Genomic DNA, 25982 nt, shown 5'->3' with positions numbered 1-25982 from the left:
TAGCCATCCCGTAGCCATGTTTTGCGTCAGATTTAATTTCCATCGCCATATCCTTACCTTGCTTTTACATTCAAATATTATTATTTATTATTGATATTTTAATATTATTAATTAATTTATTATTAGTACTTTAATATTAATTAATAAGAATTAAGAGTTTATAATTTAGATTTTAGGTTTTATTTTAATTAAAATGACAATAAATATATAAAAACACTTAAAACTAAAACAAAAAATATATATATACGACATAAAAATATAACAATAAACTAATTATATAAATATAGTAAATAGTAACAAATATATTACAAAAGTTATAAAATGACTAAATTTACTTAGAACTTGTTTTTGACAAAAATATTCAACAACCTAAATCATCTACTACCGCTATTATTTCCACCACCACGCCGCATACGAGATCTGCCCGAGCCGCCTGAAGCACGTGTGTTACGAGATCCATGGGAACCACCAGATGCACCAAGACTTCTACCATGAACTCCCAAGTCATTTGAACATTTATGTATGTTCTAAACTTATTAGTGACCGAATGGAGCTCATCAAGTTCTCTCCTCAGGTCAGATCGAGGAGAGTGGAAAATGGAGCGTTCAAGATAGAAAACCTCATTGGCAGACCCTAGACCATACACATTAGACGATGTCTTTTTCGTTTTGGCAACTAAGTCAACCGCCTTTAGGTAATTTTTATTGAGATCCGGCATCTTACCCTTTCTGAGATCCTCATTATTAAGGTCGTTATACATTTTCTGCCAAAACAAAAAAGAGAAATGTTAAATAGTATTATATTAACTATCAATAATATTATGTTGAAATTTTAAATCCGTGGTAAGTAACCGCTCACCACCATCCCCTCGCACACCCTTAGTGCGAACCAACATGCTATGTGGAGTTAAATCCACATCTCCAGACTCCTTGGCCTAACAATAAAAAAATATTAATAAAAATATTACTTATTAATTCACAAGGAAAAAAAATTTATTACCATCAGGTTGCGCAATCGAGCGGCGAACAATCCACCACCACGATAAGTGGGTAGTGGTCTGGCATCGGGCTTACCCCGACGTCTGTTAACCTTTGCTTGATTGCTTAACGTTTTAAAGTCTTGGGATTCAAAAGCATTTTTCCATGTATCCCAGACATTTGAGGGCATGTTGGGAGTGAAATCCACCGCATGTGGTTCCCCTTGCTCATCCTGGTCTTCCTCCTGCTCCTCTCTTTCTTGCCTCTGTTTCTTTTGCTGCTCTTTAAATTTTTTATATTTAGAGCACAACTTGTTCACTTTATCGCGATATCTTTGGGCGCAACACGAGTTCCAAGCACGTTTGACATCGGCATCGATGCGAGAGTCCCATTTGTAGAATTCCTACAAAAATAGCAAACTCAACTCAAAAACACATTAAACGATTCAAATAATAATTAAAAATATAGATACATACCTTGAATTCGTTCCAATAAAATTCTTTAATAGCATCACTTATTTTACAAATAAATAAAAAACTAACAGCTAATTACTAACAAACAAACAAAAAAATTCAGAAATTAATCCTAGACCAACATAAAGAAACAAAAAATCTAAAATTTAAAAAAATCAAAATAAGAACACAACAACATACAACATACAACATACAACATACTAAAAATATAAAATTTTAAAAAATCAAAAAAATTCGAAATTAACAAATTACTGTAAAAAAACGAAAAATAACATAAAACATGAAATGAACCAACAACAATATACAAACTAAAAAAAATCTACATGTGAACTATTATTAAATAACACCAATATATGAACTATAAAAAAACTAAAAAATAAAAGAAAACATACCGAAAATAACACCAATATGAACTATTAATGTTGAAGGTTGAAGCTTGAAGGTTGATGGTTGAAGATTCACGGTTGAAGAAGTTGAAAGTTGAAGATTAGTTCAAATATTGAAGATAACCCAAAATCAGGATGACAGTGAAAAAATAAGGATGAAAGTAAAAGTGAAAAACTGAGGAAGAAAGTGAAAAGTAAAAATTGTAATAATTTTCAAGTAATGTAAAAAACTGAAAAGGCAAGTGATCACATTAAATTTTTGGAAACTGGACTAGAAGGTGGGTACGGGAAACATCCGTCACCATCCCGTCACGAATCGTTGGCTATGAAAATAGCCCGTCTTCATCCCGTCGCCATCCCCTTTTGGCTATGGGAAACATCCGTCTCCATCCCATTTTGGCTACGGGGTAAGTTGGTCTCCATCTTGTCGCCATCATTTAAACCGCGTATTTTAAAATTTTGAAAAATTTACTTGTTATAATTGAATTGAATTGATTTTGAAAAATTTACTTGGTTTTTTATTTTATGTTTCGGTTTTTAATTATGGCCTTTTATTTTTAAAATTAAAATTTTAGTTATAAAATATGAAATTCAATACTTATATCATAATATTATAAAATACTAAACTTACAAAATACGAATTGAGGAAATTAATTCAACACTTGTATTAAATTTAAATCTAAATACAATACTTCGATTCAAATTATACAAATACAAAAGTAACTACAAATTTAATTTGCTTCATCGGAATCACTATAATAATCAATATCGACATTTTCCTCATCACTCGACAATACGAGATCTACATCAAGAGGTTCTTCTTCTTGGTTAGTTGTTGGATCTAGTTCTATTTCATCAATATGGCACTCAATAAATTGTCCTGAACGATTACAAAGTGACTCAGGTGTCAAGTTGACATCATCAACAGACAAATGAAACTGTGTGTGTTCTTCATCTTGAAACGAACTATCATCAATGTCATTTCTAGGGGCGATACTGACTTGATATTTCTTTGGTTTAACTTTGCAGACAGTTCGCCAATCTTGTAAGTCTTGTCTCAAACTAGGATACGACATGTAATACACTTGAGAAGCTTGACTAGTGAGGACAAATGGGTCATACTTTCCCCAAAAGTGACCAATGTGGACGTCAACTATTTGGTAGCGTTCATGAACACGTGTACCAGCTCCACGTCTTGAACGTGCTGGATCAAACCATTGGCATTTGAACATGGTCACTCTCTTGATTGGCATAACTGGATATTCAAGCTCTATTATCTCGTCAAGGTGACCATAGAAATCATCTCCATTTAGATTGTCCTCCTCGGCCTTCACACTCACTCCGCTGTTTTCCGCTGCTTTTCTCGTGGAATGCTTGTTAGTGTGGAATTTATAGTCGTTCATGTGACAAATGTTATAACTTTGAGCATATCTCAAAGGTCCTTCTACCATATCCTTCAATATATAACCATTTGGATAGTTTTGAAGACGACCTTTGCTGCCCTGTAAAACATAGAGGATTAATAAATGTATAATTAAGTTAATTATTAATAAATACAGCGCACATATATTCTTAATAAATAAGTTAAATTACCAAAAATTGAAAATATTTTGGAAAATCCTTTTCGACGATAGCATTGATTTTTTCCTCTGAAAATGTTGGATATTTCGAATGTAGCCCTGTAGTGAATTGTCTTAGATAGGGGTCAACCTTGGGAGAATTCATTAAAACATACTGATGTGCAATTTTAAGATCACCCACAGTTTACAGTTTCTTTTTTCCCTTTCCATGGAATTTGATCGGGTGCGTAAAGATTGAAAGAACACATGATATGTCATTATTATAACCTCCATCATCATGCATAGGTAGGTCCCTAGATTTGCAGCGTACCTCAGGCTCGAAGTAATGAGACACAAATTGTGAAGCCTCTTCAGTGAGATATGCATTGCAGATTGATGCTTCAACGTGCGCCTTGTTCTTCACATTGAGCTTCAAATGTCGTAGATACCTGCACATTATCATATTCAAATGAATTAATATCTAGCGATAATAACGAATGAAAAACTAACTTATAATTTACGCAAGTGGGTAGTGATAACCGGTTCCTAGCACGTCGTTAATACTAAGAACCAAGTTATACAAACAATATTTTATAATCACATTTAAACTAAATGCACAAACAAACGGACTTTGCGGGGACCTTGAGGAAGACATGGAATGCTTGTCGCGACTACGATACGCGCCTCTAATCTTCGATCGAAGTGTCTAAGCCTCGTACGCAACGTAAAAATACCTTGAACTCTCCGAACATACCTGAAATTACCTCAAAACACAATGGAGACAAGAACAAGGTAAAATCATGCGTAAAGTGTGTAAAAACTATTCTGAAACGCGAGACTCGACACTACAATGAGGAGATAAATGTGCTCTAAAAACGAGCACATCAGGTAGGCAACCTGTATTGGACTAGTCCAGCTATTCTTGCCTCGTAAGGTAAGTGGATAAGCAAGTGCTCCATACAATTGAAGAAGGAGGGGGGGGAATCTTCTCCATTTTGCATAGTATTACTGGTATTTCCTCCGCTAATCTACTCATCTTTGCCTTTTTAGTTTCGCGGAAGTCTATATCTTGAAGAATAAACTTAACTTAGTTAGAGCCTCCCAAATCGGCAAAGGTAGCAATTCTCGAAAAGAAATAGGAATGAGGCGTTGCATGAAAACATGGCCATTGTGGCTCTTTATCCCGAAGATTGAGTGTTCGCCCATATCAATAATCCTAGCTAAGTTGAAAACATAACCATATGAAAATCTCAAACTCTTGATCTAGTCAAGTAAAGCATAAACCCGTCTATCATCCAGGGTGTACGTAGCGATCATAATCGCATTTCCTCTAGGGTAGAGGCTTCTCCTCATATTAAGGTCGCGTAAGTCACAACGAGCTGCAAAATGATTCTTTGTTCCCTTTTCCACACGCATCACCGTGTTGAAAATGTTATCAAAAAAGATTTTTTTTCAATATGCTTGACATCAAGATAATGTCTAATCATGTTGGTTTTCTAGTATAGCAAATCCTAGAATATGCTTTACTTTTCCACCCGCCCGTGTAAGGACCATATTGTTTGTTGTATTTGTGTGCACCATTCTCGTACACCCTCTTCATACCATACATATTTAGGTCCTCAAGTAACACAACACCGATGCGAGTACGTGGGGCATGTCTTTCCTCCTGAACAACAGGTATGAAATTAACTCTATCTCTCCTAAATGGATGACGGTCAGGCAAAAAAATTTGATGACAATAGAACCGAAATATCTTTCTACTGTTTTTCAGATAAAATGACTTAGAATCATACCACGATAAGGACATCGATTTTTTCCGTGTGTACTCCAACCTCATAACATCGAATATGCAGGAAAGTCGTTGATTGTCCACATCAAAGAAGCTCTAAGACAAAAGTTACTCCTTGTGGATACATCATAAGTAACAATTCCATCCCTCTAAAGCATTTTAAGCTCTTCGATCAAGGGTTGCAAGTAAATGTCGATGTTTTGCTTTGGATTTTCAGGGCCAGGAGCAATCATTGTTAGGAACATATAAGGTGTTTTCATGCACATTCACGAAGGGAGGTTGTTAGTTGTCGTAATCACGGGCCATAAAGCGTATTGTCGTCCCGAGTTCATGAATGGGTTAAAGTCGTCTGTACATAGACCAACCCTCACATATCTTGTCTTAGCGGCGAATTCTAGATGTTTGGCGTTAAAAGTGATCTACACCTCTGAGTCTGATGGGTGGCACATCTTCCCCTCTTTTCTGTAGTGCTCATCGTGACATCTCATTTCACTAGCAGTAACCTGTGAGGTGTACAATCTTTATAACCTTGGACCTATGGGAAGGTAAAAAAATTGTTTCCTAAGGATACGTCGATTCCCTTCATCATCCTTAACAAACCTTATTGTCCCACATACCCTACATCGCTTTTAATTCACAATACGACCCCAATAGATAATGCAACCTTTAATACAACAACCAATCCTTTCCGCCGGTAATCCAAGTGCAGCTATCTGCTTCTTTGTGTCGTAAAACTCGGTTGCCATCAAGTTTGGTTGCAGTAAAGCCTCCCGCAGAATAGTACAAAATTCATCGTACAATCTTTCAGGACAATGATGATCAGTATTCAAGTTCAACATTCACCCAATCATTGACATTTGAGAATAGGTTTCACATTCGGGATAAAGTGGATTATTGCAGCCCTTAACATTTCGAAAAATTGTTTTGCCTGAGGGTTCTGTTCTTCGAATAAATCTACAGGTGAATGTTTCTTAAGTGGAAAATCATTTTGAGGGATATCATATTGAGGGAAAAAGTTGTGGTATGTTTCTGCGAATGCACTTACAGCAGCATTGTGCACCATAAGCGCGTACGGATTTTCCTCAAGGTTTCTCACAAGGGAAGTATTTTTCTCTTCCTCACAAACAAACGCATTACTACAACCCTCTCCAGCGAGTATATCATAATGGTACCTCCAGTCGTAATAATCTCCAACGAATCCCTTTCGCAAAAGATGATCTCTCACTTCATTCGATTTTTTAAAATTAAAGTTTTTACATTTAACACAAGGACATCTCATTTCAACACTTTGACTTTTATTGATAGCGAAATGCAAAAAAGCTTCAACCCCTCGCAAGAATTTTATATTATATGCCCCATCATCAAATTGTCTTTTATATATCCAACTTCTATTGTATAAAAAATATTCACCATCATCCGCCATTATAACAAATAACCTATGATAATCAATAAATATTATTTATCTAAGTAGGAAAACAAATTAAATTTAAATAATAATAAACATGAAAAATTAAAGTAATTAAGTAGTAAAAAAATATACCTGGAATTTGTCCAAGTATTATTCTTTAAATCAACAAAAAGAACAGTTTTTTTTTGTGGAAATAGAAATATGTGTGAACCAAAACTAAACCGATGAACAAACAATGTGCTTCGAATACAAAACCAAATGGATGCATCGCAATTCATAGACCAACGTTCATTTTTTAATTTTGAATTTGAATTTTAATGGCGATGGGAGGGAGACGGAAAATGTCCCTAGCCACTTTTGGGAGATAATGGCGACGGGATGGAGACAGAAAATTTCCGTAGCCAACGTTATGGACTGGATGGCTAGGGGATGGAGACGGAAAAAGCCCGTAGTCAACTTTGGCGACGGGTCACTCTCGTCTCCATCCCGTAGCCAAGCTTGGCGACAAAATATGTCCATCTCATTTTTCTTTTGTAGTGCCATAAACCCGGACCCAACTCTAGAGGAGTATGAAATTTTTTATGCAATGTATTTTCATTGAAGCATACTTTTTTTTATGCAATGTATTTTCATTGAAGCATACTTTTATAATGTAATAACTCAAATCCCAGCTTTAAGAATTCTTCCTTTGTTCTTTTTTCTTAAAAAAAAAATAAAATAAAAAATAAAAATCTCGTTTTTAAATCCATTAAGGATTCTAGACCTATCAAATTCGGAGAGTCTAAAAATTTTAGACCTTTAGAATTCGAATTCGAATCTAAATCTATTAAAAATAAATGGGTCTGAAACTGACTGGATGAACTCCAGACCCGTCCCATGACCATTCCTACCTTGAACACATTCATAGATCTCTCATTTCCAAACTATCTGGCCCCACCAGAGAACTGTCCCTCTATAGTCGTCTTGACATTGTTGAATCTATACATTATGACTTGAAATCCACTATGTTAACTTTGGAAGAAAAGATTTATATAGTAAGGGATATGGTCAGTGATTTTATGCAAGGAAATAAAAAGAGTAGTTATCGATGAAGTTGTTGAGGAAGTTCTAGTTGCTGATGAACCTACTATTCCCTCTTCCTTTCCTCCAAAGACCAAGACAACTAAATGAACGTTTCTAAAGTTAAATTACCGTAGTTTTCGAACATTTTTTTGGGTTGTAACTAAATTTTAACTTAATTGAATTTTTATAATATATCTATGTGAGATCTCGTAAGATTCGTCTTAATGTATATTTTATTATCATACTTTTTATAATTTTTATGATGCGTAATTAGATATATTAAGACTTTAAATTGCTTTGAATACCGTATGAAAAGTAAATGGGAAAAACAAAAAAAAACGAAGGGAGTATTAATTCTTATTTTTATTATTATACAATTTTATTTGTCATTTTAATTATTTAAAATTTAATCTAACAAATTGAAACACTTTAAAATGTAACTTGGCTAAATCACCTATGTTCAAGGACATGAATTTTAATGTTTACCAACTTCCTATACATTTTTGGACATGAATTTTAAATCAAGGTTAAGAAGAGAAGCTCTATACTCGATTCTTTTTGGCGTTTAATCTCATACATATGGAGTCCTTAACTTTGAAGAAGAAGAGTGTAGAAAAGCTTCTGAAAAACAAAAAACATATTTAATCCTACAAGTTTTCTTCTCTGTTTTACATCTAAACACTCTGTTGAAGTGCATTTTTTATTAGGAGCATTGGGATATCTATCTTTTGTTAACTAGGGAATTTTCATAATGTTCTTCAAGGAAAGAACAAGAGTGTGTGTTGCAAATCAAAGTCTACCGATATTTTAAAATTGGAAGGAAATTTTATTCATGGCTTGTTTTATCCAAAGACATCGTACAAGGATAGCTTTCGTGTGGATTATATCAAGCCATCACTCAATCTTATTTGTAATTGTTGGCGCCACACCCTCATGTAACAAGCACTCATTTAATCCATCTTTCAAAGATCATTCGTAGTCAAGCATTGTTTCTTTCAAATCTGAGTTTTAATGTTTAGTTTCTAGTTTGTGTTTTATTTTATGTTTATTAGGATCGATCCATTTATGTTTTAGTGTTTTAATTAAAATAAAACAAAACAAAAAAATAGGTCATGTATTTTAAGTATTTCAAAGTTGTAAGCAAGTATGGAATAAACAACTGTGGAAGTACAACCCAAGAAGAAATCAAAGACGGATATCAAGTCAAAGTACAGAAGTTAATTTCAGCAAAATTTGAGCCAATCTAGGCATGTAGAAGGTCATCATCTTTGAAGTCCTTTTAGTTCAAGTAGCTAGGTAGTTATTCTCATGTAAGCAATCAAAAAAATAGAGTAGTTATTTTCGGTTTTTATGCTAGTAATTAGGAGTTAATTTATGAAATTTAGGAAGTTATTTGTCGGTTTTTTAATAGGCAATAATAGGATGAGAGTTACACGAGAAGTTACTCACGAGCATCTATTTTGGTGATCTATTAAGAGATCACATGACCAAACTAAGATAAAAACCCAAATAATGGTGACCTAATATTGGGTGGGTTAGGAAAGAGGTTGGCCAAATGGGTCAATATGTGACCCGTTCATGTGAACAGTCACCTCTTTTTTTTAAAAAAATTTCGCCACGTGTCGCTCTTTGATTGGCTGTTGGAAAATGGCAGCCTGGTGCTTCCTGACACGCCACCTGCCTGCATGCCACTTGCTGCTTTCTGATTGGTTCCAAAAAATAGCCGTTTTTTTAATTAACGGCTATTTTCGTATTTAATTAGTTTTTTTTTAAAAAAATTATACCAACGGTCATATTTTTTCGAGATCTATAAAATGAGACCCATATTGATATTTTTTGACATAATTTTATTTTTACATATTTTGTTCTTATTTTCCTACTTTATTTGGTTAAAAAAAATACCAAATTATTAAAAGAATAATTTTTTTTAATTATAAAATAGTAGATCTATTTTAATCAAATAAAAAGTTATATTAACTTTGTACATGAAAATATTATTATAAAAAAATAAAGATAAATGTTAGATAAATTAAGGGAGAGAAATTATGGTGGGGTAGAAAAAAAGTAAGAAAGAGAGGATGATGATAAAAGAGGTCATTGTTAATAAAATTAGGTTGAAAGATGAAATTTTAGGAGAGAGAAAAATTGTGAAATAGTAGGATGACTTTTTTTTGGGTCATGAGTAAGGATGCCCATTCTTACTCATGACCCAAAAAAAAGGTCATCTTACTATTTCGGCATCCTTACTCATGACCCAAAAAAAAGGTCATCTTACTATTTCACAATTTTTTTTCTCTCCTAAAATTTCATCTTTCAACCTAATTTTATTAACAATGACCTTTTATAAAAGGTCATCATCTTCTTTTTCTTACTTTTTTTCTACCCACCATAATTTCTCTCCCTTAATTTATCTAATATTTATCTTTATTTTTTTATAATAATATTTTCATGTACAAAGTTAATATAATTTTTTATTTGATTAAAATAGATCTACTATTTTATAATTGAAATGATTAATTTGATATTTTTTTAACAAAAAAAGTAGGAAAATAAGAACAAAATATGTACAAATAAAATTATGTAAAAAAATATCAATATGGGTCTCATTTTATAGATCTCGAAAAAATATGACCGTTGGTATAATTTTTTTTAAAAAAATAATTATTTAAATACGAAAATAGCCGTTAAAGGCCAAAAACAGGTATTTTTTCGCTGCCCAATCAAAAGCCGACAAGTGGCGTCAGCAAAGGGAAGCGTGTCAGGCAGCAGGCTGGCTGTTTTCCCCTCCCAATCACACAGCGACACGTGGCATTTAAAAAAAAAAAAAAAAGGGGTGACCATTCACATGAACGGGTCACTTATTGACCAATTTGTCCAACCTTTTCCCCAACCCACCCAATATTAGGTCACCATTATAATCATTTTTGCCATAATTTGGTCATATGACTTTAAAAAAAATTACCATTATTGATGCTTAGCATCATTCTTCTTCAATCTATTTATTTTTCAAGTAATCTACATTAGCTTCATCCTTCTTCAATCTACCCAAGTACCTTTTAATATTTATTCTTAAAAAGGATTTGGAAAAACATAATAATTGTTGGGGGTGCTCTATTGCAACTTAGATCATCATTTGTGCAATTATTTATTTATGTACACTCAACTTGCAAGACAATGTTTGTCTATATATAAAGGGACCCGATCCATGTGCAAATATGTACACTAATCACTCAAAAAACAATAAATCAACTTATACCTTATGAATAATTATCACATAAACCCATTAACGCTCATATTTATTTTTTTTACTATACATCTAAAATATTTTATACTCTTCTTATTTACTATTATTGTTTCTATTTAGTTTTGACGTATTTGCCTATACACTAATTCAACTATAAATATCTTTAGTTTTTTAGTTTTGCTTGAGTAAAAATTATAATAAATTATACTAATAAAATATATATTAAGACGAATAAAAAAAGATCTCACTTGACTATATTTAAATTTTTAACCTATAAATTAATAATAAAACACAAATTAAAAGTAATTGATGAAAAGTTTTCAAAAAGTAATGAGACAACAGTGAATATGAAGGAGTATAATCAACGCCTATGTGGGTCTAACTCAACTCTAAATCCGACTATTATTCGACCAATAAAGAAGATCACCTTAGGTTAAGTTTTCAAAACTCAAAATTACCTATGACCCTAGATTTACCTTGACCCTAATGACCCCATATGTGATTGAATGAACCTATAAATTGACATGTGCATCAACATTCCCTTGAAAGTATATTTTTAATATAAAAATCGCAGAAAACACAGAGTCTAAAAAAATCAACTTTGAATTAATCTTGAACCAACTCTAAAAAATTAGTCTTGAATGAACAAAATCTATGCCAAGTCTAGCTTTAAACTAAAGCAACTCTTATATAAGATTGTCTAACGGTATGATATATTCATATAAAGAACATAAATTCATAAAATGAGTATTTTAAACCTTTACTATCCAAAATGTAAATTTAATTGAATTATTTAACTCATTTTAGTCTTATCTTACTATAAGTTGGTGATAAATGAAAATTTATGTTAACCTTAAACCAATTCTAACCCATTTTGAAAAACATGATACCCCTTGTTGACATATAAATATATAATCATGTCATGTATATCATTATACCAATGCGAAAAAGATAATTTATACCAATGTCAAAAGAACAAGTTAGCCAACCCGGTCAAAAACATTTCTCCAAGACGAAGGACATTTTTGAATTACTCACAAATTTCATCATCTTAAATAATTCTTATTACCAAGCGTAGAGTAGATTTTTTTTCAAGTTAATCCCTCCTTAATCATAATTTAATCAGACAAACCCAGGTCCACTCGAAAACGAAAGAACCCAAAAAATCTAATCAATTTTCTACCCATCAAATTACCCTCATAAACCTCACATTTAATGCACCATTTCAGTTACCTTTTTTGATCCGTTATTGAAATCTTAAAACCCCTCTTGTGATTTGTAATTCCACCCTCTTCTTTTTCAATTTTATCATCTGGGTATTGTTCAATTTGATTGTCTTTTTTTGTCAAATTGTTTCATATATGTTGTTTTCTTTATTAATTCTTCTGGGCTTTTACTTTTTTTGCAGGATTAATTAATTTACAGGAAAAAGATGGGGTTAATTTCTGGAATGATGTTGGGTATGATAGTTGGGATAGCGTTGATGGCTGGTTGGCATCGTATGATGCAACATCGAACACATAAACGTACCTCAAAGGTTATTGTTTCATCTACTTGATTAAGTTATAAATTTTTGGGTTCTTGAATTTAACTGAAATTGAATTTTTTTGGGGTAATGTTATACTTTTATGTTGGTTTCTCATTTCAGGTTTCTCTGCATTTAGTGGGCTTTTTTATTTCTAATTTTATTTTTTTTTCTATAATTTATTGATGTTATGAAATTGTAAGAATCTTTAATGTGAGGAACCGACGATGCCTACTTTTTGGAAACTCTAGGCGTTTTGGGATTAGCAATTGCTTTTGAATTTTGATGGCTGACTTTTTGATTTGTTGAATGAATTTTTGATCCACTCAAAATGGCTTAACATGCATTTATACAGGTTTGCAATTTTTGTTTGAGGGACTAGAGTAGAGAGTGTAGCTTCTAATAACATACAAAGCTTTAATCTTATTGGGTATTTTTAGAGAGGGTAGTTTGTGTTACGATGAAAAAGTGCTGATCGCCAAGTAACAGTGCTGTAGAGGAGTCGATAAGCAGTGAATGGCCTTATCAAGACACTGTAGGTTCATGGGGCAATTAAGAAGGAAGTGATGATTAGGGAGACTTTCTTTAGTGAAAGGAGTGATCCATATCCATACCCCTGATTTATTTCATATTATTAATGAGTAATGACTTGTTGAAATAGAATAGTCATTGGCATTAGAGGCAAATACGTTGGACTTGTGGACCACCCTAAGTCTTGCTTGAATGGAAATTTCCTGGTATTCATTTTAGTTCATGTATGACTGCAAGCATTTGTAATGATATGAGCTTTGCTATTAATGTAAAATAAATGCATGATCAAACAAATGCAAGTTAAGAACTAAACTTTCATCTTTTTGTGCTCAAGTGGTAAAGCCAAAAACGTTAAAGTCTCTATTTTAATCTAAACCTTCATCTTATTTCTATTGTGCATGCTTCTGTAATTTAATCAATTGTTGTAAAATCATAAACTCACGAAATAATTAAAGTGGGTCCCCCCTGTGTACAATGATCATCGTCATTGCTGTAGTAGATGCTCTGGTTGCTTGATAATTTTTTTTCCTTAAGTAGCCTTGTTGAAGCCCCTAATAAGCAATGACAAGTGACGTAGATTGTAGAAACTAGAAATAACTTAAATGATACACAAAATATAATTACTGATTTTTTACGTTTTGAGTGATGAGTGATTCTATATCTGCTTCCTTTGTCATCCAGGCTGCTGATATAAAGGTTCTTGCTTCTCTTGGCAGAGATGAGCTGAAGAAAATTTGTGGTGACAGTTTCCCAGAGTGGATATCCTTTCCTGTATTTGAGCAGGTTCTATATTAATAATCCTTTCTTGCCTTGTAAGCTGAATTATGAAATATGGATGCGATTTATCACATTTTTACAATGCTTCTGTTTACATTCTTCCTTTCATTCTCTGCGTCATATTTATGTAAGTTAGAAAATTGTAAAACGCAAAACTGATGACTGGAGGAAGCAAAAACAATGTTAAAGCCTTAATTCCAGCAATATGGGGCCTGCTTCACGAGCCAAAAAGCGATAACCTTTAATGAATAAATGCTTGAAAATACATTATTTTGGTTGAAATCAGATTCTAATGTTTTTCAACCACTAACTTGATGTTTTCTAATCCTTGTTAGGTAAAATGGTTGAATAAAGAGTTGAACAAGTTGTGGCCTTATATAGCTGATGTAAGTTCTCGACATCTTTGCTTCTATGTAATGGAGGATCTTATTTGATTGCTCTTAAAAAACAAGATTCCGCAAAAGAATCCAGCTCAATTTAATCAGTATGCTATGTTTTTTTTTTACAATTCGCTAACTAAGTTTTTATTTTAATAACAGCCTAATCAAAGGCATTGACTGAGTTGTCGTTTGCTTATTGTAAAAGTAGCATTTATCTATTTTTCTTAAGGGGGACTTTTCTAAGAAATTGCAGGGTGATTGTATGTTGCATATATTTGATCACTTTGACTGCAATTGTAGGAGGCTACCCTGTGCAGGCCCAGTGGTTTTTGTAGCTTTATAGTTGATGAGTGTAACTTTAATACCTTTTAATATGTTTTTTAGCATGTTAGTGTTGTAATGCTAGTTGTGGATCCAAACCTTATATTATGTTGGTTCAAAAAAGTCAAAGTCAATGTCAAAATTAATAACAAAGTCAATATAGTAGAGCTGAAATTCTTTTCAATTGGTAATGTATAAGGCTGAATTGTCAATTCAATTACAATTAGGTCAATAGATTTCTTTTTCACGATAGACTTACATTGTGCATTTTTCCTAACTAAATAGGGTGTATATAAAGCTTAATTGTCATTTGTAGTTTGACTAAGAAATTCAAATTTAGTTTAATTTTTTTACTTCTAAAAAGTAGTAATTTATGTTAGCCCACTATTTATCTGACACAAAAAATTCATAGCTATTAACTTATTCAAATTGGTTGACAGGTGTCACTATGATAGTAAAGTACTTTCAGTTTTAGAGGTTTTTCTCAGTTAGTCATATGGCAAGTAGGTTCAATGCAATAGTCGTTTTTTTTTACCTTATCATACATTGAAAAAATACTCAAGTTCTTAGGATTTGAAAAAGTCAAGTGGGGTCAATTGACCTCATTATGCTATATGTGGCTCCGCCCATGGGGCTACGCCCATGAATATAACTCTTCCTCAATTTATTAAAGACCATCTTCTTCATAGATCATAGACTATGGTTGGTTGATTTGAATGAGTTAGTATTCCCTTTTCTTGTGAACTTTGAAAACCATTTTCCATCATATCTTGTTTCTATATTGCCTCTTAGGTGCAACCTATTATGTAGACAAAAGTAAGAAAACCAGAAAATAGAATGTTGTTCTCTCACCTATTAGCATAATTTTGGTGCATTAAAAACAAGACCATCTTCTTCTTTGATCACAGGTTTTGGTTGTTTTATCTATTAGAGTTAATATTCTTCTTCTCGTGAATTTTGAAAACCATTTTTCACCATTTCTTATTTCCGTATTGCCTCTTAGGTGCAACCTATTATGTAGACAGAAGTAAGAAAACCATAAAACAGAAAGCTCTTCTCTTACCCATTAGCATGATTTTGGTGCACTTGAAACAAAACTATCTTCTTCTTTCACCAAAGGCTTTAGTCAGTTGATTTGAATGAGTTACTATTCTTCTTTCTTGTGAACCTTGAAGCCATTTTCCTTTAAATTGTTTTTTGGTGATTCTATGGACGATAAATATGAATCTTGAGCATATCTAGTTTGAGACTATCTCATGGTGAGGCAAGTCTATACGAAGAGCTTAAATTCAAATAAATGAGTGTTTTGATATCCAAAGTGTCCATTTTACCATCTAAAATGGCATTTTAAACATGAAACAACTAAAAGTGAGTGTTTTGAGCATGAAAGTGAATGTTTTATTTAATTTAGTTGGACAATTTGGCCAAATTTAGATCACACAGTGAGACCATAAGGGAGTCTGATGAACCACTATATTGCATTTATGGTACTTAGACTCTAAGATATTGAGCTATTCTTCACTAGTGATGACTAGTGATCACTACAGGTAAAGTAGCTTTACGGTGCTTTTTACACAATGTTTGTTTCTTTTGAGCACTAATTTGACAAAATCTTTTTATTTTTTTCACAATAAACGTGTTTCTGAATTTTTCTCAGGCAGCAGAGCTGATAATAAGGGAGTCTGTTGAACCTCTTTTAGAAGAATATCGGCCTCCTGGAATTACTTCGATGAAATTCACTAAACTCACTCTTGGCACAGTTGCCCCTAAAATAGAAGGTTTGTTGTACTTTGTTACATATATACATTATTCCTTCATCTGATCTCTGACTTTCTGTGGATTTGATGAGACATGAGATCAAAATTTGAACTTTTATAGTTCGCTTTAACTTATGCATGTCACATGTAATTTTTGATTGAAATTAGAACCTAAATAGTTTATTTATAAGATGTTCTAAAGTTTGCAGAACTTTGACATATGACATTATATTAATTTTCTACATCTTATAGTTGGAGTCACCATGATAAAATTTCTGAATGCTTGAACTAGATATGATGCAGTCTTCTAACTTTTAAACTAATGCACCTTGTAGCCATAGTGAGGGACTTTTTGTTCTCTAAATGCTGTTGGATAAACAATGGTTTTTTCATTTCTGTAGGAATACATGTTAGCTGTCAATTGCGCCAGTAGTATCTGTATAGAATAAGATTTAAGAGGAAGGTGCCTGGAAGCACTTTTAGGTGTTGTCACTTTCGTACTTTTTAGCGACTTTTGATGGATGTAGACAATATTTCTGTATGAAGTGATTCTTTCATGTGCTGACGTAAATTACCCAACACCCACTGTCAAGCTTTTGGGCATTATATTAAGCCCTTGTGATTCTGTCTGTGTTTGCCAAGTTTCTGCTGAAATTCATCCTCTTGGTGTATAGTATCTTGAATACTTATACATACATGTCTGCTCAACAACTGCAGGTATTCGTGTCCAAAGCCTCCAGAAAAGTCAAATAATTATGGATATTGATCTCCGATGGGGAGGTGACCCAAATATCATCATTGGTGTTGAAGCTGCTATGGTTGCATCAATTCCCATTCAGGTCATTTGATGGCTTTTTCAAATAAGTATCTCCCCATTCCTCTAGTGCCCTATTCTTTCCTTAGTGGTTGATATAGCTTTTAGATATATGCTCTGGTTCATAGTCGCTATTTAGTTCTTTGCACATCTGCAAACCAACTTTTGTCTGATTTGTGTGCCATTTGTTTGCTTTTTTAGTTCAAAGATCTACAAGTCTTCACAGTTGTCCGTGTCATATTCCAATTGGCAGAAGAAATCCCATGCATTTCTGCTGTTGTTGTTGCACTACTTTCAAATGTAAGTCAGCCTTTTCCTTGAATTTTCCATGGAACACACTGTTTTTGTGGTTGTCAAACTGAATAATGGTATATCTTCACTGCGACCAGCCCAAGCCTCGAATTGATTATACATTGAAAGCGGTAGGTGGAAGCCTCACAGCTCTACCTGGTATTTCTGACATGATTGATGTAAGCAAGTTCCAGCATTTTACATCTATAATTGATCAAAGTATTTTAAGAACTCGTTAGTAAATTGAAACGTTGTTTGCTGTTTTTTCTGGCATTTCACAGGATACTGTGGACACAATTGTGAAGGATACACTTGAATGGCCTCATAGGATTGTTGTTCCAATTGGTGGTATTCCAGTGGACCTAACGTAAGTATAATTTTTTTTTGTTCGTTGTTGTAATTTACTCTCCAATATATTCAGTCATAACTGCTATATATGGGTGCTAATCTACGAAGAATTGCGAGATACTCTATGTATCCTCTTTTTTGGCATAATTAAATGGGATTATGCCCATTCTCCTATTGATACTATAACATAACCTCTTCATCCATATTTAGTTACTTACAGCAACAACCTCCACCTTTTCTTCTTCATTCAATTGGTAGAATGCAAAGTATTTCTCAGCTTTCATTATCCAACTATTTGGGTATTCATAATTGAAGACGGTTAAGTCCAGCTTCCTGCAGCCAGTTGGAACTTCCTCCAATATTGTAACCACTAGAGTTCATTTCACCATTAGCATCTGGAGTTGTCCTTGTATTGGACTTTGCTATGAATGCATTTCACTGAATTGGAGTTTCTTACAATTTATAATGTAAGGTCATACTTCTTCAGTTTTGCTTGTTGTTAAAAGAGTTTGTTGCAGAATAGGTCATTCTAGAAGGGAATCATTGTAACAAATCTAGCATCAGGCTATTAGGCTTGATGGCTATATATAGATACGATGTATTAAAGGAATGACCAGCTTATAAATGAAAGAATGAAAATACCCTGTTAACTTTTTAATCTTTATAAAGCATTACACATTAGCTTGTTCTAAGACTCTTGTCATAAGTGTAATAGCCTTTCTTGACTGGATATGTGGAGGGAGATTGTGGATGGGATAGAGGGTAGTATTGGGGGGTGGAGGAAGGGTTGTGGTGGTGCAATAGTTTATAGAAAGCTATTTTCTACCTTAGGTGAGTATTTTGTGGCGATACTGGTAGTTTAGCGAATGCATTTTTTGTTTCTCAAATAGGGGAGTATTTAACTAATCAATTTATTAAGATTTGCTGCTCTGCTGGCTTCTTGATAGACATGCCTGATGCCTGATTTCTCTATTATTGAATCTGGTCAGAACAATTTGATAATTGTTGATTATATAACCAAGGTATTTGGGGGAATATCACAAAATTCTATAGAGCTCTATTAATGATCAAACAGTTGTCGCCTTATATAATTATATTGAGATATTTTTTGTATGTGCCATTATGATTTTAAGATTATTTTGAGCACATATAGGATCTTACTGTATACAAAAATTTTCATTCGTCTGGGATGGATTATAATTTAAATCCTGAAAATTCTTCTTGATGTGGTGATATCTATCCTAAAATGTAAATTTTTTTTAAGTAGTAGCTGCTGCCTGCTTGTACTACTTGATTTAGAATTTCATTAAATACAATTATTTGTTTGTGGAGTATTCTCTTTAGTATAGAGGCTTGTTTTTCTGTTTGTTATACTAGACTATTTTACTGCCTGAATGTGTCTTCATTTTATTACTGGTGACCGACAATGATTATACATAATCAGGTCTAAGCTTTATCTATTGCATATTTGTTATTTGAGGCCCCTGGCCTATATAAGATTTTCGTTTCACATATTTTGTTATCTTCTCCTCAGCTGTTGTGTTACTATAGCAATCTTACTCTTTGTGGTTATTCTGCAGCGAGTTGGAGCTGAAACCCCAAGGCAAATTGACAGTGACAGTTGTGAAAGCAAGTGACTTGAAAAACAAGGAGTTGATTGGAAAGTCAGATCCTTATGCAGTCATTCATGTCCGTCCGCTTTTCAAGGTGAAGACAAAAGTTGTTGAAGACAATCTTAATCCAGTTTGGAATGAAACTTTTGAATTGATTGCTGAGGACAAAGAGACACAGTCGCTTATCATTGAGGTTTGGATTTACTCCTCCATCTCCACTTGCTTTCTGTGCCACTTTTGATTCATTCTTCTTATTTTGCCGTTACAAAACTTTTTAAATCAATCCTTAATTGAACCACTGATGTATGATCTCTATTTCTTGTTTTCTGTAAAATGGTAAACCTATGTACCTTTGATTATTGATTATTATCGTCTAATAGCTGGAATAGATGTTTGTTTGTAATCAATCTTAAGAAAAAAGTTGTACTTTTCCGACCATTTAGAGAAGATCTTACAAGGTTCCTTAATCCAAGGAATAACGCTTCAGGATACATAATACTCTAATGCTTTAATAAGAAAGAGAATTTTTCTCCCTTTTGTAGGTCTTTGACAAGGATATTGGGCAGGACAAGAAACTTGGCATGACAAAACTGCCTCTACTTGATCTGGTACCTGATACTCCTAAAGAAGTTGAGCTCAGATTGACACCGTCACTTGATATGACTAAGGTTAAGGATAAGAAAGACAGGGGAACTATAACACTCAAGGTGCTATAACTTACACTAAAATTTCTCTTTATTTGTTTTAGAGAGCTAATAATAATTTAATTTTTTCATATGTGCTTTTGGTGTTTCATGTTTCTTTGTAGATATGTGAAACTCTATAGGATGAAGCTTTTCTCTGTCTTGTTCTTGTTTGACTTGATATATTTGAGTTTATTGTAGACTATGACATTGTTGTTTTATGTTGGTGATACATTAACAACAACATTTCATTACCCAATATTATTAAGTAATTTTCCCCTAGGCATTTTTTTGGGGGGTAGGAGGGCTTAGAAGTATGCAACCTTGACCTTGTTACTAGTTCACAAGTTGTTTAGTGTTATGTTATGCTAGGTTAAAATAGGTACGTGGTCATGTCACTTTCAGTCTTATTTGAATCCTAGGGAGCCATCCCCTCGACGAATTCTATATTATAGCTGGTGTCATGTTATTCAAGTTTCTTTTCCTATGTGTTCAACCACATGCTTCCTTTCCTATACTATAGCTAGTAATTTATATTTCATCTGTCCCTCTCATTTTGCACCGCTTTTCATTTTAATTTTTTTTTTCTCTTTTGGCAATGGCCTCACTCTCATTCGTTTAATCTCATCCACAACAGTATATTATATCTCCATCTTAACCAGCCATTTCGATTCTCCACGTGTTTTGTCTTATTTTCCAACCCAATTTCCCTTGCACTAAGTTCCACCCATTTTGCTGTAGGTAGAAAATGAGAGGGATAGAGGGAGTATTATTTTAAGCCACTTGCATGTGTGGATGATGAACTTGCTAACTACCTTACAGAAATCTTAGCACAACTCGGGTGGTTGTTAGTGAAGTCCTAAGGGTGGTTTTATCAACAATTTTTAGTTAGAGATGGTTTTAGAGTAACGCCCTCACACATAGGAGCATCTTTTGTTTTATTTTTGTTGAGTAATTCATCATTTCTTTCTACTTCATATGTAGTGTAAATGAATTATGGAATTGTTATAAACTAGTGAGAAAATTGGTTGGATTGATTGCAAGGTGATGTATCATGCATTCAACAAAGAAGAGCAGTTAGTTGCTATGGAAGAGGAAAAAAGGTGTGCTGAAGAGAAAAAGAAGATGAAGGAAGCGGGTCTGATAGGAAGCACCGTGGATGCACTTGATGGAGCCGCATCACTGGTTGGATCCGGGGTCGGAATGGTGGGAAGCGGTGCGGTTGCTGGTGTTGGACTTGTGGGTTCAGGTCTTGGAGCCGTGAGTAGTGGGCTAAGCAAAGCTGGAAGATTCATGGGAAGGACGATTACAGGACATTCTGCCAGCCGAAGGAGTGGCTCAAGTACTCCTGTCAACCAGGAAAATGGTAGCATGAAAACCCAGTAGTTCTTTGTAGAGAAGGCGAATTTGTCCAGAATGTTCTTTTAGCCTCTTGCATTTTTTTTTTGTGATTATGTTTTTTCTTAAATCATTATAGGAATTCTTGAATTTGTTGCACAGTGAGTTTGTTCTTCAATCATAATCTTAATAATCCAGAAAAAAAAAAAAACAATATCCTATTATACCATCATCACGTGCTCCCCGCTTAGGCACACCACAAATGACAGCTTACTTTATTGAGATTGTTATATTTCATATTATTATGCAAGAGATTTTAAGAAGAAATGTAGCAATTTCAATTATAGCGTATATACAATTAGTGAATTACCGGTATAAATTATTGACTTTATGGAGAAAAATGAAGAAGTATAAAATTACAATAATATAGTAAGTATTTTTATTTGATAAGTACAATTAAGTATAATTATTAATAAATATTTGTTATTATTAGGCTATTGTATACTAAAATAGTGTGGATTAACTATATAAGACTTCAAGTACCGATAACAAGGCTATAACCTTATAGGCTAAAGCATTCTATGTGTCGTAACTCATAACGAAATAGACACAAGTACAAAGAGAGGTAAAAATCAATAAAAGTGAAAGGGTAAAATAGTACATTTTGTGAAAAAATTGTAAAAATGAATTGAAGGCGGTGAATTTGTAGGATCCTTCTCGACCAATGCATATCTCTAAAAGGCTCTTTCTTAGAAGGAATTAAAACTAACGGTGTTGAATAGTGGGTACTCGGCATTTTGGGTACCTAAAAAGGCTAATACTCGACAAAATTTGATACCTATTTGTACGGTCCGTGTCTCGACTCAATTTATTCGAGTACCCGTATTGGGATATAATCATGCATTATGATATATTGTCTTGTATTTAGAAGATATAATATCTTTTATTATAAGTATCATCATTATTTGAGGAGAAGATTATTTTCAATTGTTGGTAGTTGCTTTATTCTAGGAGATTATTAGGAGATCTCCAATATCTTCTTGTGTAAGTATATATATACAATGTTCTTGGCAAAATAAAGAGAACACAATTTACAGTTAATTAATGGAGATGAGAATTGTTTTAGCATGGTATCAAGAGCAAGGTTGAGATTTTAGGTTTTTTTTTCTTCTTTTCCAAATTGTAAACCTCTCTTTATAAGTAGCATCCCGTACCTCGTTGAAAGCAAAACGGAATTTAGCTTCATTGACGGCACCATTGTGAAGCCTAAAGACTATGAGGAATTGGAAGATTGGGTGGCTGTTAATTCTATGTTGGTCTCTTGGCTCTCAAAACCTTAGATCCAACAGTCAGATCCACCCTTGGAGACTATGCTGATGCACAATTACTAGAAAATTTGAAACCATTAAGCCAAAAAATTTAAAAAATGAACAAAATAATCTAAGTATCAAAAATATTTTAAAAATAAGCATGAAAATTCCAAACCTGTTTGGAGCTGTTCGCAGTTAAATAACTGCGAACAGCCAAATAGGACAAAATAGCTGTTCGCAGTTAATAGCTGCGAACAAATATTTAATATTTTTTTTTCCTTAATTTTTGAGTTGTTATTTGCTGTATTTGCATTAGAGACATTAGAATAAGTAATTACAAGTCAATGTATGTTTCAGGCGGCATGATTCATCGCCAAAACTCCGATTATTCGTAAGTGAAAGCTTGGAGGCTATGATAAAGTAATTAAACATATATATACAACAAAATATATAGAAATGTTTGAAATATACAACTCAATATATACATATATATATATATATATATATATATATATATATATATATATATATATATATATATATATATATATATATATATATATATATATATATATATATATATATATATATATATATATACATATATATATATATATACATATATATATATACATATATATATATATACATATATATATATATATACATATATATATATATATATACATATATATATATATATACATATATATATATATATATATACATATATATATATATATATATATACATATATATATATATATATATATATATATATATATATATATATATACATACATATATATATATATACATACATATATATATATATACATATATATATATATATATATATATATATATATACACACACACACACATAGTGGATCCAAATACACAAAAGTTAAACGTTAACGCTCACGACCCTCATCTACTCTATCCAACTGAGTTGGTCTCCTACGCCTCCTACGATAGTAAGAGGCGTTCGGGTGTCACTCTGGCAGTAGAGGGGACTGGTATTGTGATGGCTGTGATGGCCCAGCCTGTGAGGTCCCTACAACGTCAACGGAGTATGAATGGTCCATCTCCTCCAAATAATAGTTATAAGCAGGAGATGAGATGTACGTATGGGCGGTAGTTGGTGAGGACTCTGCAGCGACTTCCGGTATGAAGTGCTGGAACTGTGAGCCGACAAGCATGCCATGCGCCATCTTCCTCACCGGCTACTCGTGGCTGTACCGCATCACTGCTGCCGCACCTTGTGCCTGCAATTAATATTTAGTTAATGTAACATTATATTATTTAATCGGCAGCTTAATCATATAAATGCAAATGAAGACTTACAAATTGGGTCATCGTAGGCGCAGCAGGTGCATAATGTGCTGCTGTGAAGATGGCATGTGGTGTCATCCATCGGCGCGTGATGGAGAGGAACCACAACATGTAGTCTGGTGTAGTATGTGTGGCATGAACATCGATCGGCGCACCTTGTGCCAGCAGCTCCAGTCTACCATCCCAACAAGCGATGTGATGCTAGTTGATGTCCATCCAGTTTGCCGCACCCTGATTTTTGCCCGAAATCTGGTGCAGCTGGGGTTCAGTGTCACAAGGCGGTGGAATGCCCTGTACCAACCCATATTGGCGCAGTACGCGCTCTGGTAGATGTAATTCGACAATGTCAAAGCATATGAGTGGCACAGAAGCCCTCCACGCACCTGAATGAATCTCCGAGTGTTCGGGTACAGCTGCGTAGGCTTCCGCAGGGTATGGGTCCCACAAAAACTAAAATACATTTTATGAAAATGTAAGTAATATGTTAATTAAATTATACTAATGTTAATGAGTACTGAAATATTTACTTGGTTGGGTCGTAGCAGGTCTAACTGATCTCGGCAGAATCCGAGACCGGTGCTGGTGTGCTTGCGCGTCCGGCGTGCAAAATTCCACCTTGAACCGTACGCAACATCTGGTGGGGGTTGTGGTGGAGGAGCAGTATCACCACGACTAACGGTTTTGTAAGGTTGGCCGATAAGAATATGCTCCCACGCCCACAGCTGAACATTGGAAATGTAATTAGTATGTAATTCAACTACACCAGATTAGAGTTAAATGTTAATTTTATTACCTGTAATATGACTATTGGCCTTGAAATCTCCTTTACATTGTTTTGGGCAGCACCACATAGCCTCCTATACAGGTATCCAAGGGTTGCGGAGCCCCAGCTACACTCGACGATGCGCTCCCACGGGTTGTCAAGTAAAATTACGTAAAGGAGCTGTATTTGGTTGTTTGTTTTATCGGCAAACAACACAGCTCCTATCAAGTATAAGAGGTACGCCTTGGCGTACCTTGAAATCGTGCCTTCATCAGCATCTTTGGGGAGATGCGAGAAGGTCTGAACTAACCACGTGCAGCACAAACCGCTCCTCCTGATCACTTCCGGTGGAGGGCACTCTCCTAATATGCGATGCACCACGTCATGCCAGACTGATAGCTGGCGTCCGGCTGTACACACGACACGTCCCTCGATGGGAAGCCGCGTTAGTGAGGCTACATCAAGCAGTGTGATGGTAGCCACACCTAGAGGTAGATGAAATGTATGCGTCTCCTGACGCCATCTCTCCACCAGTGCTGTGATAAAGGCACGGTCAACTCTGCCGTATGCAACGAGGTGAAAGTCGTATAAGCTCACTAGCTCTAAATACGGGATGATTCTATCATCGATCACCCAAGGAACGGAATCTGGATGCTTGGTGCCTAGCGTTTCTGCATCGGACACCTATGAATATTTACATATAAATAAATTACTTGTATGTTAGCATTAGTAAAATGCAAATCACAAGTATCGTACACCTAACCTGGGCATCCCAAAGAGGAGTACTCTTGTGCTCATGCTGCATAGTCAAGACACTGGGATCTAGGGGTCCTGGAGTTGATGGATCCATCTCTTTTACTGCTTTGTTCGCAGTAGCTTTAGTTAATATTACAATTATGTAATTATGTATAATATATATAACATATTACCTTGAGTTACAGGTTATCATGCTAGTATGATATATATAACATATTACCTTGAGTTACAGGTTCTAGTGTTGTGACCTTCACTCCCACAACGACGACAATTAGATCGTTTCTTTCTACCCTCATCCATTTCGTTGGCAATTCTCCTCATACTCGTCTAAAGGTGGACAGAGGGCATAAGGTGTAGGAGGAATGATTATAGGAATGCTGTCTAGGGTCATGTCATTTGCTAGCGCATCCTCATCGACATCCACATCGTCCTCAGAAGGATAGTCAATGAGCTCATTACTCTCATTTCCATCATCCCAAGGTCCCATCTCAGCGGTTTCTCCTAAGTTAACCATTGAATCAATTGGAATTTGATTCGTAGGG

General features: G+C 34.1%; 1 protein-coding gene across 2 annotated transcripts; it reads left to right on the top strand.

Moving 5' to 3' along the window:
• The first annotated feature begins 11837 nt into the window (after positions 1-11837).
• LOC130810246 (calcium-dependent lipid-binding protein) lies at positions 11838-21508 on the top strand. 2 transcript variants are annotated; one of them, XM_057676228.1, is made up of 12 exons: positions 11838-12214; positions 12307-12435; positions 13636-13737; positions 14067-14117; positions 16090-16210; positions 16907-17028; positions 17205-17303; positions 17393-17473; positions 17576-17661; positions 19223-19448; positions 19798-19962; positions 20983-21508. In XM_057676228.1, exons 2-12 carry the CDS (start codon positions 12331-12333, stop codon positions 21322-21324), a joined length of 1500 nt encoding a protein of 499 aa, XP_057532211.1. In that variant the 5' UTR covers positions 11838-12214; positions 12307-12330; the 3' UTR covers positions 21325-21508. The 2 variants fall into 2 exon arrangements, with proteins under 2 accessions (XP_057532211.1, XP_057532212.1); XM_057676229.1 differs by having other exon boundaries at positions 11853-12176.
• Positions 21509-25982: the final 4474 nt, after the last annotated feature.

This window comes from Amaranthus tricolor, chromosome 4 (assembly GCF_026212465.1).
Source record: "Amaranthus tricolor cultivar Red isolate AtriRed21 chromosome 4, ASM2621246v1, whole genome shotgun sequence".
In the NCBI taxonomy this organism is placed as follows: Eukaryota; Viridiplantae; Streptophyta; class Magnoliopsida; order Caryophyllales; family Amaranthaceae; genus Amaranthus; species Amaranthus tricolor.
This window is presented reverse-complemented; position numbering and strand designations above follow the sequence as displayed.

What these genes read in the sequence shown, in the direction of transcription:
- LOC130810246 (XM_057676228.1), top strand. Translation starts at nt 12,331, where the DNA reads ATGGGGTTAATTTCTGGAATGATGTTGGGTATGATAGTTGGGATAGCG. An exon ending in CCTTTCCTGTATTTGAGCAG is followed by an intron (nt 13,738 to 14,066) that starts GTTCTATATTAA and finishes AATCCTTGTTAG; the next exon opens with GTAAAATGGTTGAATAAAGA. An exon ending in GGGGAACTATAACACTCAAG is followed by an intron (nt 19,963 to 20,982) that starts GTGCTATAACTT and finishes ATTGATTGCAAG; the next exon opens with GTGATGTATCATGCATTCAA.